Source organism: Varanus komodoensis, unplaced genomic scaffold (genome assembly GCF_004798865.1).
Source record: "Varanus komodoensis strain SLA01 unplaced genomic scaffold, ASM479886v1 scaffold15, whole genome shotgun sequence".
Taxonomy (NCBI): Eukaryota; Metazoa; Chordata; class Lepidosauria; order Squamata; family Varanidae; genus Varanus; species Varanus komodoensis.
Genome location: NW_025335440.1, coordinates 21,805,565 through 21,825,739, shown reverse-complemented (window position 1 = coordinate 21,825,739; position 20,175 = coordinate 21,805,565). Strand labels below are relative to the sequence as shown.

The 20,175-nt window shown below is 41.2% G+C and overlaps 1 protein-coding gene across 1 annotated transcript; it reads right to left on the bottom strand.

The window, feature by feature from the left end:
- Nucleotides 1–589: 589 nt before the first annotated feature.
- Nucleotides 590–13,927, bottom strand: MASTL (microtubule associated serine/threonine kinase like). Its single transcript, XM_044425004.1, has 10 exons — nucleotides 13,809–13,927; nucleotides 13,388–13,476; nucleotides 11,941–12,047; nucleotides 11,409–11,553; nucleotides 9,104–9,276; nucleotides 7,298–8,533; nucleotides 5,194–5,329; nucleotides 1,838–1,951; nucleotides 1,604–1,705; nucleotides 590–792 (listed from the first exon to the last, which is right to left on the bottom strand). Exons 2-10 carry the CDS (start codon nucleotides 13,455–13,457, stop codon nucleotides 635–637), a joined length of 2,241 nt encoding a protein of 746 aa, XP_044280939.1. The 5' UTR covers nucleotides 13,458–13,476; nucleotides 13,809–13,927; the 3' UTR covers nucleotides 590–634.
- Nucleotides 13,928–20,175: the final 6,248 nt, after the last annotated feature.

Below are 20,175 nucleotides of genomic sequence, written 5' to 3'. Positions count from 1 at the left end.
TATTTTTTTGTAATAATTTTCATAGGTAAGACAGTGGGGGGGGGGCGTTGGTGAACAGACATTGACAATAAAAGGAGATAGCTAAGAACACTGATTGTTTAGCATCAGAGCAGGCAGTGTATTTAAAGTGTCTGAAAACTTGTGCCCCGGAAGGACTAGCACACAGACAAACAGAAACATACTTGGGCTACACAGTTGATTTTTTGTATAGTGTAGTTTCTAACACTCGTATAAAATGACTTTCAAATTCACTTAAAATCCCTTCTATGACTGCATTTTTGAATTACAGGCACCATTAATACAGTATTATGATTTAACCTCCATATTATGCCTGACAGGAAAGACAGTCCCTCCCATATTAGAAATACTTGATAGCAGCAGAAAAACACATTTTGTTCAATGTTAAAGTGTTATACCCCCATAACATATATACTAAGATTTACATAAGGTGCCTCAACTAGAATAATAGTTTGGCTGTAGTAACTTTGTAGAATTAAACTTTTCATGTATAGTTCATAAGAAAAAGTACAATGAGTTAAAAGCAGATCTGGTTTTAAAAACAATGTGTAGATCAGGAGTTTATCGGTGTTGGAAAGCTTTATAAATGTGCAGCCCACTGGAAAATTCAGTGTAACTACAAGCTGAACCCAGACACTGTTAGATGCTGAGCATTATTCCTAGCTTCAAAATAAGATGTGTCTGTTTCATCATTTGGCTGAGGTATGAAGGGCATGGCCTGATGATCCAGATTATCCCAGTCCACACCATGAAAAAGATGATGACGTTTCAATTCTAGAATAAAAGTAGAAAGAAGCATTAGATATGTTCCTGTGAATGACTTCCTCACACTTTGCAGATACTTCATCTTCTGATCCTAGATATCTCCAGGCCATTTTGTTTCTTGAATTAAGAGATTCTAATCTATTAATCAGATTTTTTCAAGATTTAAGATAAATACAAGTCTTAATATAGGTTGCCAACTATGGACCAAAGAAGCCCAAATCTAAATCCTTTGGCTCAGCTGTGAGGCTTACTAGATGACCTAAGCCATCTCTGAACTATCCTACCACCACACAGAAGTGCTTCATTATTCAAAACAAGAGAACTGCATCAATTGTCCAGAATTGGATTTCCATCTTGTCTTACGATCTTTGTTAGCAAAGGAACTACTGTGATGAGTCTCTGAGATCAAAAATGACTTGAGTAGCTACTGTTACTTTCAAGGACAAAGCAATTCCTTCAATTGGGCAGGGCAGGGTGGGGTGAAGCAAAGGTAAAAGAGCAGATCCAAAGATGGTGAAACTGTTTTATCCAAATTCCCAAGAACCTACATAGCCAAGGAGCCTACTTCAACCCATGTCACAGCTGTGATACTGGAGGAGTAAGGGCTGCTGTTTCCATCAAGACTGGAAGGAGATTTGTGAAGCTAGATCTCTGAGTTCCAATCTCTCTCTCTTGGCTCCCAGAGGCAGATATCCAGACCATCCCCCCAGGTAGCATACAGTGAAGCCTAAGGATATTTATTTATACTGTAATTGAATTGCCTCAATTCAAAGGGTTACATAACTGTAACAAGAAAGGGACAATAAAAGTTGATACTCACCCCTGAGTCCCGCTCGTTTGGAACTCTCAACAGTTAAAAGAATATCTATTGCGTTCTGAGCATGATCTGATAACTTCTCTTCACCTTCAGGCCATGGAATATCTAGAAACACATATACATCATCAGTACCTCAATTCTCATTCTCTGTCTCTCTGTCTCTGTCTCTCTCTCACACACACACACTCTCTCTAGATACACCATCTTTGAACTTAGTTTGGCCAAAACCACAATTACCTCTTTTCAGAATATTCTGGAATACTTGTTGTGGCGTTTCATCATTGAATGGTGGAATTCCAGTTAAAAACTCAAACAAGCAAACTCCAAGTGCCCACCAGTCTACTGCAGGACCTGAGGTGAAGACCATCCACATAAATTAACACCAGTTCCACAAGATTAGATATAGTTGCATGTCAAGGAATAACGGAACACAGAAAATACTGGGAAGATTCTTAATAACCAAACATTTTTTTTACGAAATTAAGAGAAAAAAAGAGAAACTGCATTCTAAGCATCTTATTTTTTTCTACTGTTGTTCTTCTACTTGTTAATATTTACCTAAATGTTCCATGGCAGAAAGCATAGTGAAAGACGTCATTAGCATCTCTAACACACTGGGATTTCCAAAGAGCAATTATGTAAGGAAAACCAAATCCCCCCAGTCTTTAGAGAGGAACCAATTATTTGATTAAGGCCATCACGTTCAAAACTTTAAGGTTACACAATACTTTAAACTCGCTTGAAAATTACAGGGACCAAGGTATTTTTGTATTTTCCAATATCGGTGAGGCTACTGTAGAAATAAGCTCCAGTCAGAAGCTTGCAATCAACAGAGTGCTCTCTTGAACCAAAATTGAGCTCTTCCACTTACTTGCTCCTTGAAAGTGTTCAGGTCAGGAAACTCAATGCTGAAAAGCACAAGCAGGTGAAGCTTTTGGAAGCACCAAAACCCATTAATAAGCAACATGCACTGTACAGCTGCCGCACTGCTAAAGCTCCAGCCAGCCCATCCTGATGAGAGCAACAGATGGTTACGTTTTCTCAGGTTTAGAGGATTGGTTTGTTCCCTGTTCATGTAAGTGGGACCAGCGATCTTGGAGTATGTCCTTCTTTGTACAAATATGGTGGGTGAACTGGGTGATTACAGCTTTCCAGTGTACAGTTATTTTTGTGATGGCACTTTGATTAGCCACAGATTGCCCACCTCTGCTCGAATATTTGCTAATATTCTGCTTCAAAGAAGATTTATTTTATTTATTTTATTAAAACATTTCTATGCTGCCCCTTGCCAAGGCCTCGGGGCGGCTTACAACACTGAATACAAAATACATTAAAACAGATTGCCTTATTTTGCAGAAGTGATTATCATTTGTGGTGTGGTGAGCCCCTCTTAGCAGGAGCTAACATTAATTCTTTGGTCTAGATCAATACTTAGTCATGGTTAGAGTAGACCACTGAAATCAATGTGGGTTAAATTAGTCGCAACTAACATATGTTGCATTGCTTTTGATTGGTTTACAGAAGCCTTATCCAGATAATCTTTTTAAAGTGTATTGCTACTGCATTTTAACCTTTGCAGAACAGCAAGCAAATTGCAATACAAAAGTAGAAGGAACCAATGTTTCTGTGCCTCCCTACTTTCCCTTGCAAAAGACTGGATAAAGAGAATTTTGGAATACAAAGGAAAGGCATGCTGTCTGGGATGACAAAACAGCATATCTAAATGAGAAAAGAAGAAAAGGCAAGCTACATTTATTGTATTATTTTCCTTTCCAGAGGAAAGTACAGCAGTACTCTGCTGTTTTTGCTGCACAAACCTAGTATGGCTACCTCTCTAAAACTTCAAAGAATGAGAGTTACATGGCTTAGTATATATATTTGTATTTAGCTTTATGGTCAAATTAAACTTTGATTGTTCTGTAACGTACCATAAGGAAACTTACCAGTATTCTGAACTCCTGCGTGTAAAAAAAAAACCAGGTAAACATTTTGGTCTGTCTATATGAACCTTTATGACACTGAACTCAATTAATTGATACTGTTAAAATTTAACTCAGAGCTCTGTCACAAAGTCGTCATCATCAAATGAAAGTCTGACAAATATATCCAAACATTTCTTCCTTAGTATGGTCATACATAAGCACACAAAATTAATTTGCTAGGTTGTCTATTTGCCCACCCACTAGAGGGTCAGGTTATACATTCTGCAGAATCAAATGGTAATATTGTGGACTACATCCTCCAAGTTGTAAGTGAAGAAATGAATGATTCAATGCACAAACATGCATAAAAACTGCTTACTAAGTAAGCATATCAGGAAAAAAGTGAAACTAGAATTTCTTCTCTTATGTTCTAATATTTTTCCAGATTTTTTTACATCCAGAAATATATGATAGTATTCCTGCATTCCAAAGTGAAGGAAACCAGGAAAAGCTAGCCAGGATAACAAACCAGGATGTCAAACCATCTTCTGAGCTTCTTTTGTTCTAACTACCTAGTTAGAATAAACCACAGCTCCCCAAGTACATCTATAACAAGGCACTGCTTAGTCAAAACTGAAAGTAGTAGCTTTCACTCTCAAAGCAAAAGAGCAAGGGGAAGTTTTCATAATATTTAGATGCTTAGCTCAGATGAGAGCAACATAGTGAAATTCATGGTGACTCTGGCAAAAAACAATAGTGGATTGCAGCTGAATTTTGGTGACATACCACTACAGAAAGCTAAAAAGGCAATATGTAGGTTGTCTGAAATTTGTGTGTAAACTGTGGTTTTTTTCTGTTGCCATTACTGCTAATTTCAGCACTTTGGCCATCATTCTAAAACCTTGTTAATGACTGGGAAGTGGTGGGAGTTTTTTGGCTTCTACTCTTAGCTGCCTGGTTTGGCAATGCAGCACCAACAGGAATGGGGACTTCCAGGCTATCAGAAATGGTCTCCAGAACCCTGACCCACCCCTGATTCAGATGACTTGTCCAACCTGGGATGCTGTATGTATTTAAGTATTTTCACCTCACACAAGCACCTCACACAAGTACCTCTCATATAAGTTCATCTTGATGAGCTTATTCACCATAGATCTGTCCCCTGTTCCTTACAGAAACAAAACTGTGTCTGGGTAATTACATTTGCCTAGCTTGTATCTCTATATGCCAAATATTCAAAGAATATATGAAGCAAAGTTAAAGTGAACTTCTTGCAATTAATACATCACTTGGTATATAAAACTCAGAAAGAAAAGATAACCACCGCCAATGTTTTGGAACAAGGCATGACTGAAGCATCCTTTCTTTATCATTCACAGCACACCTCAAACCCTCCTCCCCCATTCTGCCATGGGAAACACCAAATTTAGGGAAATTTTGGATATTAGTCTGCACAGCAACGAACATAACAAGAGAAGGAAAGGAAAAAAAATACACTTCCATGTACTTCCTTAACTATGCAGAAATGAATTTTTAAGGTTAAATCCAGGCTTGAGTACCATCAGTAATAAAAGTGCTTTCGGATTAAAGAAAGATAGCATTGCACTGCGAGAATGAGGAAACATATTTTATGGATATGAGAAACTTTTCTGCCATTACTTAATTGCTTACCATGGGCCTTGGCTAAGAGCAGCTCAGGTGCCAAGTAATCTGGGGTTCCTAAAATGTGTTCTCCCTCCACAGGGGCAGCCCCTCTTCGTACACTCTTTGGGGTCCTGTAAGGTGTATCAGCATTTCCCTGGGGAGTCTGATGTCAAAGAACAGATACTAGATTAAACACAAGAATTTAACAAGCTAGTAATTTATTGCTTCAGACTAGTTGTAAATTCAGATGCTGAACTTCAGTCCTGAAAAAGGCCTGGGCAACTGCCCTACCACCCCAGCAATGAAGCCCCCTGCTTAGGCCTAGCATTCTCAATTGCATAGTTCTGAAATGTTCATTGCAATCACATAAGGACAGTCCAGCTGGATCAGCCCAAAGGTAGGCCATGAGTGCAAGAGCACCCTCCCACTCACGCTTCCTGAACTGTCTAATCTCCATTTCATGTTGGTGGCCACTGCTACCCCATTCTGATGAGGATTTCTCAAGCAAAAAGGCTTTTCCTGATTGGCTCCTATGATGCTGAGTTTTCATCACATTAATCAATGTCCTTCCTGAAGATTACTATTTTAATTACATGTTTCATTTTGATCAACAAATGGTATCGTGTTATGAAACCCATACCTCCTGCTTCTCATGATCAGTGAACCTGGAAGGAGCAATGGACTCTGAACCTTGAGATTTAGAGCCTATTATAAAGTCTCACTAGACACTAACCTGTCTGCATGGTCAGGTAAGCCCACTGGTGCAACTAATAGGAATAAATAAGAGCAAGGTTCTTTCAGTTGAATTGCCCCCACCAAACAGTTGCTTGGGAGAAAAGCAAACCTATGCCTACTTCACACATGACTTTTCTGTGTGGGATATGATTTGCATAATAGATGCTAGAAACATACATGTCTATTATATCATTTAGGGGAGATTGTCACTTAGCAAAGAATTCCCATGGCATGTGCATACATCAAAAGAGAATGGTACTCAAACTGCATTTCTTTAGAGAAAAGATGAATTATTTAATTAATTAAATGCATATATTTGCACCACTGCACCTACAACATGCACACAATTTCTGCTCTGGTATCTAGTAAATGTCATAGCCCAGATACTGCTTTTCTGTGAAAATAGTTCCCTGATGAGACTTAATACAGTCTGCACCTATCTTAAGGCTGTTCAGAAAAGTGCTTGTGCAAACCAAGCTAAGTTCTCCTAAGTTGTTTTGCAACATTTGCTTATATCTCAGTATCAAGTTAAATTAGTAACTCAATCTATTTAAATTGTTCTGCAAACAACCCAAAATGCTGCTGGAGGAAACATAAGCAGAAACAGGTTGAGATTTTTACATGAATGTATAAGCCTGGGGTTAGCAGTTCCTCTACTCCATCTGTCATCTGTCAGCCCTACAGCAACTTGGTGATATCCAGACGTCAAATGGATAACTTTCATCATTCCCAGATAGTATGACAATGCTGGGACAATGTGTGTTGCCTCAGATTTGGAATCAGAACTGAAGAGGCAGAGATAAAACAGGCAGCCAAGGAGGACTAGACCATTTCAAGTTCTGTGGGAAACTCAGTTGAGCATTTAGAGATGGGTGCCGGTGGACTGACTTCAGTCCAATTGAATGGTGTCAGGTGAAACCAATTTAGAAGTGTCAAACATTATCAACAGTTGCCCAAAAGTCAGCTCCTTTTGGTTTAGAAGGGATGAGAGGGATACAGTTTGTAATCAACTTTTTATCATTAAGCTGCATTTCCCTAATAGCTGGTATTCTAAGTTTATTTGTGTCTGACATCTGCAGTACTCGTCTACCATATCGCTGGCCTGATTTAACATAAACAAGTTTTGCCAGAATGCCTTTTGTCCTGATCTGCTTGGAAGGAAGTAGGGGAAGGACTGGCACATGGCATTAAAGATCAATATGCATTTTTGGACTTTCATATAATGCATGAACCTACCATTACCTGGAGCTTCTTGCCATGTGTACATTTGATTGTATACATCTGGGATATACACAAGTTCCTATACAAAAGTGATGCCTGCTCAGGAAATGCCTCTTCTATCAAGATGCCCTTAGATGCTATTCTGCAGTGTTTAATGTGCCTCTTTACCACCTACCTGATACACTTTGTAGGCAGTTCCCTTTTGCACAGGTGTAATAGTCATAGGATAAGAGCCACTGCAAGCAGAGATATCCATGCCTTCTACTGACATCATACTAAGTCTTGATGGCTCAGACATATTAGACACATTGATTTGACTGTTGTAACTCCGAAAGGCAACAACATTTTTCTTGAATTGGTTCATTGTTTTTAACATCTCCACTGATGAAGAAGAGTGGATGTCTGTGTGTATTTCAGTTACACCTTTCTCATCCTGATCATGACACACTGGTTTGCTATCCTGGATAGGAAGCATCTCCTGACCTCTTAGCAAAGCACCTGGGCAAAAAGGTGACGTTATTGACATTGCCTCTGTTCTTAGTTCCTCAGAGGTGAGATCTTTAATGCTTGCATCTAAATGAGAAAAGTGCTTTTCTATGTGACTATCTGTAGTAGACATTTCCGGAAGGGATAAATCAGAGTCCATGCTCATGCTTGCTAGAGGCTTTTCATCATCAATGCATAAAAAACTGGAGTTTGTGAGTTCTTTTTTCCCATCCTTTTCACAGTCTGCATCTAGATCATGCATAAGGTTCTTTGCTATGAAAGGAGTAGCTGATTTGCTACCCCTGTTTTGTTCAGTGCCACCACAGTCTTTTGCTTGACCTTCACTGGTACAGGCCTCTTGTAGGCATTTTTCCAGTTTTAAGCAACAGATTTCAGTTGTTAAACCTGTGCTTTGTTTTTCTGCAATCTCGGTGATTTTGCAGCCACGTTTGTATTCTGCATTGCTTTTCTTTACAAGAATTAGTCCTTGAGAAGGACTTGTGTCAACTAATTCAAAACTTCTTTTGACACCTGGCTTCTCCAATACTGCCTCCTCTTTCTTTTCTTTCATGGGATTTCCTGAACTTAAAGGAGGCAATGGGCAATTAGACAATTTTGCTGCCTCCTTTGCTGAATCAGTTGTTTCTGAAGATAAATTTTCTTCCCACTCTTTGTATTCAGAAAGGCATTTTCGGACAAGGTCCTTTACATCACAGGTCCTTATAGAAGTGTCACAGGAGTTAAAGTGTTCAACCCTTCCATCCACCCTGCCCCCAGAATCATTGCTGCTAATAGGGGAGATGGCAGATTCCAATGCCTTTCTCTTTAAACCTTTCGTGCTATTGGCAAGCAATAAATCTGTATTTTCAGGCTTCTCTGATGCACTGCCTTTTCCTGTGACAGAGGGAAGTATGTCTTCCATTTCCTGAAAAGCAAATACTTTCAAGTGTTTATTAACATGTTTAAACAAATGAATAAATCATACATACTTCCCACATTATTTCTATCACATTTTTAGTCCAACCTGCTTCCCCAGCAAAAAACAAAAGCACACAATATGGAAAGTACAAAAACAAAAAACAGTTTGCCCCACAACCCAAATGCTTGTTGACAGGGCCAGTACTTTGCTCCTCAAGGAAAAGCCGAGCAAGGCTCTCTGGAAAAGGACATTCCAAAATCTCGGCACCGTGATACAGAAGGCCTTGTGACCCACTCACTTCAGACAATGGCAGGATATGTAGCAGGGCTTATAATAGTGACCTGCTACCCCAGAAGGTTTGTATGGAAAGAGATCGCCTTTAACCATGGTGGTTTCCACAGCCAAGCGTAAAACATGTCAGCAGTTGAAATAAAGAATCCAGATCTTGCATGATTGCCCTTCTTGGGAGTTAATGTTTAAAGCTGCTGAAATGTTGAATAATCCCATTATGCCCTTTTATCATTCAGTTATAAAAAGTCAGAGGAACCAAAGCCACTGGAAAGAAACGCTCCTGACCTGTGTGTCTTTTTCCCACCGGGGGCTGCTGCAGCACTCCGACTCCATGCTGGACAACTGGGTACGGGAATGGCTACTGGCACTGGAAGTCCCATACCGCTTTCTGGACTGAAGTAGAGTTGGCGTCAGACTCCTCACCGGCATTCCAGGTGTTACAGCTGAAGAATTTATGCCTTCAGGAAAGACGGGTCAGTTTTTAAAATCAAGTGGCAATGTAGAGTATTCAGTTTTCGAGCAAATTTAATCAATAACACCTGGAATTCGGGAAAATCAGATGTCATATTTAACTCAAGGATAATTGTTGTAGGACATTTCATAGGAGCTCTTAATTATTTTTACTGCAGCACACTTTATGAATAATATGATAAAAGCAAATTATGCTGCTTAGGAATGCAAAGACCAGGCTTTCCTGCACATACCAGATGCCTTTCCTACTCTCAGCCCTGGCCAGGAAGCGAGCTGAGCTGAGCTGAAGTACACAGACACCCAGAAATACCAGGGGCGTCTTTGCATAAAGTATGCAAACTATGTAATTCTTTGCACAAAATTCATAAAGCCCACATGTCACATGTGTGGAAGCAGAGCTCTGCTTGAACTGGCTTCTCACCAGATGTCCATGTGAACATTCAGCATGAGGTGGACTTAGGGTGGAGAGAAAGTGGGCTAGAATTTGAGGAGCTGAGCTGAGGAAATCCAATAGATTTCCACTCCCAAACCAGATCCTTCACATGTTCCCAATGCTGCTATCTTATATGTGATAACCACAGAGAAGAAACATGCATCAAGGTTTAATCTCAAGTAGTATAAATACACTCAAATTATCTACTGGAAGTTGAAAGAGGAAAGCAGGTCGAGCCACTACATCCACTTTCTTCTGCACCCCAACAACTTCTGGGAAATATGAGCAGTAATGTTTTCTTGGTGAAAACATGCTTGCCATTATATAGCTCTGCCCTAACTAGCAACTTGAATTTCTCCTACTAAAGTACAACATTTCACTGCTACCTCATTGGCCCAGTTCAAACACAACAGCTAACAATATGTTAAACAACCCATAGTTGTTGGGGACTGTGCCAGAGTGAGCAGGCGATGCCTCTTGCTTGCTCTGTTTCCACTTTCCATCAGATTTCATAAACAGCCCAAGAATGTTCTGTTAGTAGATTGTGGGTGCAACATGCAAACACAGAAATCTGGGTTTTGAGGAACCAACAATAAAGTGTTTGAACCGATGGTTTGTAGTTGGTTTAAAACTATGAGTTCTCTGTCCCTCAACAACTTCAAGGGTTCCAGGTTCGCATGACATATCAAACAGTGCAGAAATGGGATGTTCCCGAGTCGTGGATGAGATGGATGCAAAGCAAAAGCGGTGTGTGTGCAGCAAAAGTGGTGTCTTGTTCACTCTGCCCTGATGCAATGCACTGGTTAAAATGGAATTCCTGGCTTAAACAACCCATGAATTGGCATGATATATGAACCAAGTTTATAGGGAAAAATGAGTCTTGATAGCTTTGATAGCTAGATGTCAAAACTCTCACTCTCTTTAAAAAGGGGTTCTGACTGGGTAATGGGGGTTTTTGACTGGGACGTATACAGCCATATATCCCAGACAAAGACCACCCATTGCTCTACCAATGCTGTCAAAACTCCTTTTCCACAGAGGCTCAGGAGAAAGTGCAAAATGTGTACCAGCCTGTGGGCTTCAGGGTGGGGGAAGAGAAGAGAATATTTCTCCAAGCAGGGTGTAAATCAGCAAATACTCCCTTTTCATGCGCATGCCGTTAGTTTCTCGTAGCACATCTTATTTGGACAGTTGCCAAGAAAAATCAGGGGGACAATTTAGAACAACCTCTGAACAATGTCAGGGCTGATACCTTTTGCAGCAGGTGCCCCCCCATCCAATTTATCCCTGCTGAGGCTTTAAGTCCCCCAGAAACAGAATTGGGTTTTGCATACACACACAAAGAGCGTTGACAACCATGGGCAGCCCCTCCAAAGTGCCACTTTGGTACTATGAAAAACTGCATCTGGCTGTCAAAATGGAGATTTCAAAAGTCAGATGTGAAGCTAGTATTTACAGTCTCTGGAGAAATAAAAGGGAAAGGGAAAATGAGATTAAATTGGACAGTGACAAACTTTATGGAGTGAGCATTCAACAAATAAGTTACCAGAACCAAGAAGGACCTTTTACAGTAACCACCCACCAAACCTCTAATTCACAAGGTCTTAAAAAGGGCTCAGAGAGATGATCTCTGTATATAGGCAGGCTTACAAAGAGATAGGCAATCCAGCTGGTTTTCATACTTACATGCTTTTAGTAGCTTACTCGATGCAGAAGGGTAGTCTTTGTGACTGACAGAAAGGGGGGAAACAAATCCTCTAGAAAGCTGAGACACATCTGCACAAACAGGGCTTGTGCTAGGTGCATGCACTTTCCCTCCAAGTGGAGTGTACTGTCAAAATTAAGAGATTATTTTTCTACAAATACACAGAACCAAATATATTATAGGACATAATAGCTTACAATTTCAGATCCCATAGTCAGCTACAATGGAGGACCACTTAATTCCTCAATAGAGTAAGAACCTCCTTGGGAAATAAAATAGAAAGAAAGAATTGGGAAAATGTGGTGAAGAATATGCATTGCATGCAAAAGGTTCTGTGGTCAATTTCTGACATCCTCAGGTAGAACTGGGAAAGATCCCTCTATGAAACCCTAGAGAGCCGTGGTCAATGGTGCAGACAATAGTGAGGTTGGTGGAATAATAGTCTGGCTTGGTATAAGGCAATTTCTAAGGTTCTAATAAACTGGGAGACAGTACATTATTCTGAATACTTACAAAACCAAAGGAGCTGATAAGAGACAAGACTTGTCCAGGAGTGCGTGAATAATCTTGCTTAGGTTTAGACATGGATGGTGTCGTGAGGATATCCATCATATTTAGTTCTGTGAAAATTTGAAGAACATTAGATTCTACAGTATTATTTTATGTTTCTTGGTGTAATGGAAGAAAATAAGTAGTTCTATTTTTTCTGGGCTTGCCATGTGTCTAACGATTGCAGCAGCACTGGCAGCTGAAACAATAGAAAGCTGCACCATCTCCTCATCCCTACCTACCTCTCTTAATTTCTCTTTGCCATTCCATCACTGAGAAATGAGTTATTGTGAATTGCCAGAAGCTACCATAAGCTGTGCTGGGGATCATTTGATGAAAAGGTCAGGTACAAATCCTTCAAAAGTGAAATAATGTGCTATGCACACATACCAGGAGATGTCACTGCAAGCCAAAATATCACTCCACTCCAATTTCATAAGGCTGAGTTTAATAATAACAATCCCAGCCTCTCCAAATACCCAGACAGATATGACAAAACTAAAATGCATGAAACAGGCTGGTTTTGGATATCATGGGAAGCAACTGTCATACTGAGGCCACTAGAAAATCCTAAGTGAAGGGATTCTTGCTGATTGTACCTGCCACAATCAGCTATTTCACACATTATGGCTAGGGTTGAAAGAACTACTGTAGGTGCGTCAAAACTTTGCTACACTGTGTGTAATTTTTAATATCTTTCTTTGAATTGGAAACCATCCAGGTTAACAACTTTTAAAAACAGCACCCTTTCAAAGGTACTTTGTCAGATGGCTGATGCTGAAGAAATTTAAGTCCAAAGCTGACTAATAGCATATCAAGGGATGGTCAGGATTGCTACTGACTATTTTAAAAGACAGGTTTAAGAAAAGTATAAAACTGTTTGCACTCGACTTCAAATATTTCCACAAGTTAATACAGTTTGACTTTTCCGCATATGCTTAATTTAAGAGCACACTCCCATGGTTCTGTACTCAAAAGTAAGTCCAACCACATTCAAGGAAATTTACTGCCTAATAAGCATATTTAGAATGGCATTGCTAGAATAAACTTTTCCAGTTTGAAAATCTTTCCCTGCAGGTTTACCAAGAGTGCTCTTTATCTGCCATAGGCAATTAGGCAAAGCACTAATTGCCTAAGCACAAAATACACATACCTATTAGCAATGATATCTATAAAGTAGTAGTCAATATTACTCCTCTGCAGAGTAAGTCAATCTATTCTACATAGCAGTAATACCGGTTAAAACTCTCAGAATGACTTTCCAAATCATTTGTTCCAACATACTTAAACATTTATTCCAACATTCTTGTGAATAAAAATAAAAATATTTGCAAATATAAACGAACTCAAAGTATTAATAAATACTTTGAATTTGATCTCACAGATATAGATGCACAGCTGTATGTCTTACCTCTGTTAAGAGTAACTCTTGATAGTCCAAAGTCTGTCAATTTTATGTGACCCTCGTTAGATATGAGCATGTTGTCTGGCTTTAGGTCTCTGCCGTTATAAAGAAATGCATAAACAGCTTTTTGCAAATTAGAAGCATCTATTTATAAAGTCACCCCACACTCCATGTTTCATAATATATAAATATGATCCATCAAGGCTCTATGTACCTGTGTTCTATCAGGAGTTCTACAAGTCAAATTACCATAACAAAAGGGGGCCTGTCATGTCTACCAGATGTGCATGAAAACAACACAAATCCCTTGTGGAAGTGGTCCTCTTTGTTTTATGTTAGTTGCAGGTCCGTACAGTAAAATATAGCATGACAAACACTCTTAAAATGCAATTTTCCTTTTTGTGGGGTTTGCACTGAGTTGTATTACCTGTGGATTATCCCATGTCTGTGAAGGTAATCAAGAGCTAGTGCTACTTCAGAAATATACTTTATTGCCACTTCTTCATCAAAATAACCATATATGTGAAGAAGAGATTTAACATCTCCACCTATGAGGTATTCCATTACCTGCCAAAGGAAAAACAACATACTCATTGCCATCTTAGTTTATGGTAAGATCTGTATCATAGCATCAAACATTGAATGAAATTCCTGATCTGCTTTGGTGAGTTCCACATATTTCATTGTTTTCCTGGAATAACCTGTAACAGCACTGCTGTTTTAGAAGTCCAGATATAGACAGAAACAAAATATGAAGACACACCTTTAAAAAGTGAGGTCCAAATCAAGACTACCATAATGCAGAACAGTATGTATGTATGTATTTATTTAGGATATTTGTACGCCGCCCTTTGCAAGAGCCTCAGGACGGCTTACACAAATAAATTTGAGATCTTTATAAGGATGGCTTCTTTTCTGAAGCTGATACTCTTGAGAAAAGGTCAAAATTGGTATTCAAGAAGAGGGAATATGTTAAGTCAGAAAACACTGTTGAAAAAACAAATGAGTTGAACAGGAAGGTAGAATTTTCTGAAACTGTTTGGACGTGCATTTTGAGAACTGCCTTAAGGCACTGTAAATAGTTTACTCACCAAGTAGACATTGCTGGCAGACTGAAGTGAGTAATATAAGTGCACAATGAAAGGACTTTTACTGAGAGCCAGGGCATCCCTTTCTGCCTGCACCTGATGCACCATATTCTTATTGATCATGTCTGCTTTTTTTACTACCTGCAAAGCAATGAACACACTGGTTGATACACAGAGAAGAGTCATGTTATCCCCTTATTTTAAAAGGTACGCATGTAAACCACCACTGAGGAAAAATAAACCAGAAATGTAGAATCCTGTTCCTTTGCCAGTGCCTTGTAAACTTGCAATTTTACAATCCCGCACAGAACATTATGAGTTCAATTCTGCCAGTTAATATGCAAACCAAAGCACATGATGCCTGGCTTCCAACACTTACCACTGGCCTGGCAATCCAAGCAGTGTGATTTGGGAACATAAGTCACCTCATCCTGAGTCAGACCATTAGTTTACCTAGCACAGTACTGTTGACACTGATTGGCAGAGGATCACTAGGGTTCCTAGGCTTCGGATAGAATCCCCCCCCCCACCCCACCCCATGAATTTCGAGCCTCCTACATGCAAAACAAGTGCTCTGCCACTGAGACGTGGCCCTTATCCTTGGACTTTCCCAAGAACCCTCCTTTCAACCAGTTCATTAGAACCAGTTCTCTAAGGCCAGGCCTACTGAAGAAAGCCTGCTTTTCAGCATGCTAGTTTAATTGCTCTTACCTCAATTTTTGGGTTAAGAACTTGACTTTCTGAAACAACTCTATATTGTCAGGTATTTATTTAGTTTCCTGTAATTAGTTTGGGTATTATTTAAGTAGCTTGACATTTTCTGGAGTTCTTTTAGAAAACCCACATAGAAACATCATTTAAAAAAATGTTATGAAACCAAGATTATGTCTTAATAAAGAAGAAGTAAGAGCCCATCAGTAGGCTTGGTCATGCCCTTCTCAGCACTCTTGCAATCACTAAAGACTCCTCTCACAGGGTTAGACACAGTCATAGTCATGCTTACACAGACCTACTTAAACCAAGGAAACGTAAATATGACTAAGTCCAGATCCAGGCCACAGTATGCCTAGTCATGCAAATTCAGCATGAGTCTTGAGCTGTTGCTGGTTAACCTACTCTAATGTTATTATGTATCTTTTGTAGTTCATTAACTGTTGTGAATCAACCAGACAGTTTTGGCTGTTAGGCTGTATAGAAATAAATAAACAAATAAAATGAGCTTAGCCTTGGTTCACATTATGCGTAGCAGACTTGGGAAGCTAGTATCTGAATTGTGAGGACTGAATGGGGCAGGAAGACAGCATGATTTGCAGTACAGAAGTAGAAAGAAAGTACTCATACCCCACCTATCACTATTTCACTGTAATTCTCCACACTCCACCATACAGCTTCCCAATGATGCATAAAGCAGTTAGGAGACAGGACTACAGATACACACATTATCACAGGAAAGGTTAAACCCTGTCCTGCTCCAAATGTCTAAATAATCCTCACAGCCAAAATGCTTTGTAGCTGTTTAGGGCAATCTGGGTCTGCTGCCATTTATTTAATTTGGCTCTACAGTCTATGAGCAATCCAAGATAAACTGAATCCTAACCGTCATATTAGTATTCCATTTTTAATATGAGCCTGGGACATAACTTTATGCACCCCAATATAGTGCAATCGACAATCATGCATTTTTTCATAAAATCAGCAAAATGACTTTGCATGAGGACCAATATGTATTGATCATTTTCAAAGTCTAGGGCATATCATATTGCACATGCATGCCCACTCAACAGAGAACAGCACAACACATGGGAACTCATAAAATAGAAGGATAACTCTGAATAATATTAATTATATATGTCAGAAGTTTTGTACATACTACACATTTTATGTAAGCTGTATAAAATGCTTGTTCAAAGCTATTCTGATGTTTTAATGTGTTTATGAACTGTGTTCATATTCACTTCTATTATAGGAGACAACTAGAGCATAGGTGGAGGAAATCCCGGGATGAATCTGACCAAACACACTTAAGAGCCCATTATCGGGCCTATGCTGTGGTGGTGAGGGCGGCAAAGAAGAAATTCTTCTCCACTTCCATTGCCTCCTCACAGTGCTGTCCAGCGGAACTTTTTCGGGTGGTACAGGGGCTGGTACATCCAGGCCCTAAGAAAGATCCAGTACCACCCTCGATAACCCGCTGTGATGACTTTGCCCAGCACTTCAAGGAGAAAGTCGCTCAGATTCATCATGAGCTGGACTCCACTAGTGATTCAGATTCCTTAGGGGAGGTGCCAATGTTACCATCTGGTCGCATATTGTTGGATGAGTTTCAGTTATTGCGGCCTGCTGATGTGGACAAGGTGCTTGGACAAGTACATACCACCACCTGTTTACTGGACCCCTGCCCATCGTGGCTACTGTCCAAAGCCAAACACGGGATTGGTGCCTGGATCCTGGAGGTCATCAACACCTCTCTGAGGGATGGCCGGGTGCCTGCCCCTCTAAAGGAGGTGGTGGTTAGGCCGGTCCTAAAGAAGGCGTCCCTGGATCCAGAGATGGCTGCCAATTATAGACAGGTGGCCAACATCCCGTTTTTGGGGAAGGTGTTGGAATGGGTGGTGGCAGGACAACTCCAAGCTCTCTTGGATGAGACTGATTATCTGGACCCATTTCAGTCCGGCTTCAGACCCGGGTATGGTGCTGAATCTGCCTTGGTCGCCCTGTACGATGACCTGTGCAGGGAGAGAGACGGGGGAGTGCGTCCCTGTTGGTTCTCCTGGACCTCTGAGTGGCTTTCGATACCATCGACCATGGTATCCTTCTGGATAGGCTAAAGGGGTTGGGAGTAGGAGGCACTGCTTGGCAGTGGTTCCTCTCCTACCTCGACGGCCGATTCCAGAAGGTGGTGCTGGGGGACTTTATCTCTGAGCCATGGCAGTTATGCCATGGAGTATCGCAGGGGTCTATTCTGACCCCCTCGATATTTAACATTTACATGAAACCACTGGGAGAGTTCATCCAGAGGTGTGGGCTGCGGAATCATCAGTACGCTGATGATACCCAGCTCTACCTCTCTTTTTCAACCAATCCAGGTGAGGCAGTGGCTGTGTTGAACTGGTGCCTGGCCGAGGTAATGGCCTGGATGAGGGGCAATAAACTGAAGCTCAATCCAGACAAGACGGAGGTCCTGCTGGTGGGTGGTTCAAGCCCCTGGGAAGGTGACTTGGATCTTGTCCTGAATGGGGTTGTACTCCCTCTAAAGGACAGGGTCTGCAGCTTGGGAGGGCTCCTCGACCCGGAGCTGTCTTTGGAAGCTCAAGTGACGGCGGTGGCGAGAAGCGCTTTCCATCAGCTTAAGCTAATCCATTAGCTGCGTCCCTACCTGGAGGACGACTGCCTAGCAACAGTGACACATGCATTGGTTACTTCCCGGTTGGATTTCTGTAACGTGCTCTATGTGAGGCTGCCCTTGAAGACAATCCGGATACTTCAGATGGTGCAAAATAGAGCAGCCAGGTTGCTGACGGGGATGGGCGTTATTCTCATATAACCCCAGTCCTCTGCCAGCTTCACTGGCTTCCCATCAAAGTCCAGGTTCAATTCAAGGTGTTGGCAATCACCTATAAAGCCCTTAACGGCTTGGGACCTGGATACCTGAAGGAACGCCTGCTTCCATATTTGCCCTCACACCCCTTGAGATCGGCAGCAGAGGCCCTCCTCCGGGAGCCCTCCGGGAGACATCAGGAAGCAAAGTACCCGGAGGAGGGCTTTCTCTGCAGTGGCACCCCATCTGTGGAATGCGCTCCGCGGAGAGGTCCGCCTGGCGCCGTCATTATTTGTTTCTCGGCGACAGGCTAAGACCTTTTTATTCAAGCAATATTTTAACAATGTGTAATGTGTATGGTTTTAATTGTGCAGCCAGGGTGTTTCCGGGTTTTAATTTGTATTTGTATATTTATTTATTGGTGTGAGCCGTTCTAAGGCTATATAGCAAGGGGATGGCATACCAAAACTTTAAATAAATAAATAAATAAATAAATAAATAAATAAATAAATAAATAAATAAAATAATACAAGTCATTGTGTTACACCACATTTGCAAAACCGCATAACTCAGTTTCTGAAAACAGTCACTATGTATTACTCCATATAGGGCGTAAATCTTGTGATTATAGAAATAGATGTTAAGGAAGTCACTGTGTCATACCACGCTCATCTAGCTATGAATGCAAACAAGTACAATGCAACATTCCTCAGCATCTTGAAATGATCACTTGCTGCTTTTCAGAGAAAGCCGCAGCACCGCCTACTTTGAGGTTTATGACAATGGTTTGGATTCAGGATTAATTAGAGACCCACAGAAATCAATAGTACTTAGGTGAGGCATGATTAACTAATAGCACAATCCTATATATGTTTAAACAGAGAAAAGCCCTACCAGCTCCAGCCAGCATATAAAAGGCCTGTTTTCCTGTCTATAGGTGCACCATATGGTGCCCTAAAGCTGAATGCGACCCAGTGTATTGATTTGTGGAGGTTTTTTAAATTTTTATTTTAAGTTGACGCTTTTATTGTCTAGGCGTCAGTCCGTTTCAGGGGGGCTCATCCATGTTTTCCAATTTACTGTTACGCTCTTCTAGCTTCTGCGAATGCGGTTCTGGGCCGACGGACAGACAGGAGGGCAGGCGGGATCTAATTTCTGGAAAGCCTCACTCACGAGCCGCTCACCTTGACGGCGTAGAGCTTCCCCCTCCTGCGGCTCAGGTAGACCTTCCCGAAGGCTCCTCGGCTGATGGGCTTCACGATAGTGAAGTCCTCAATGGAGGGCGGCCGCGGCACCGCGAGGCGCCGCGCCTCCTCCGGCCCCGTGCATGAGCTGCCTGGAGGAGGCTCCGCCGTCCCCATCGCCGTCCTCTCCGCGACCAAGGCGGATGCCGCCTTCCCCGGCCCCCGCGGCCGCTTCGCTTAGCTTCGCCCCGCGACAATTCAAAGCTGAGCTCCGCCCAGCTTCGCCTGACGTCGCACGTCAACGGAAAAGAACGGCTGACGTCTCTGTTGCCATGACAAGTCCTGGAAATAGTCTTCAGTTCCACACCCATTCTAGTTCTTATTAACACCTTTGGTTGCACGTGGTTTTTGATTTTCCTATACTGTCGCGTCCAAAAAATGTAGAGTTATTTCTATTTTTTACCAAGTCTCTAGACTAAGTCTCCTCTGGCAACCGAAAACAAGTAGTGCTTAATATTTCTTATCTGTATTCGCGAATCAAACCCAAATATGGTTGTTGATTTCTACCCAAAGATTATGCCGCGTGCTTTCAGAAAATCTCCTCCCAGTCGACGGATCAAAGCTGGTTGGGCTGCAGCTTTCTTGCAGCACCAAGGAATCTACCTTGGTGAAGGGGTGAGATCAAGCAAAATCTTTTCCCAAGGAGGGTCACTTTTGCTGCCCACGGTTCCAGCGTCCTTTTTCCTTTTGAGTTCTAGAACTGGCAAAACTGATGGGAGTCTACAGAGCACAACTTGTTCTGTCCTACAACTTGTTCTGTCTAAACATGCCTAGGATCACAGCTTTAATAATAGTGACATTCCTATTACATTGCAGTGGTAGATGAATTTCTATTGAATTGTTTCAATGGCAATAGAATGTAAAAAGTATAGTTTTTAGCAAATCAGTCAAGGCATTGCCTTTTGTACGTTTCATTGTCCTTTA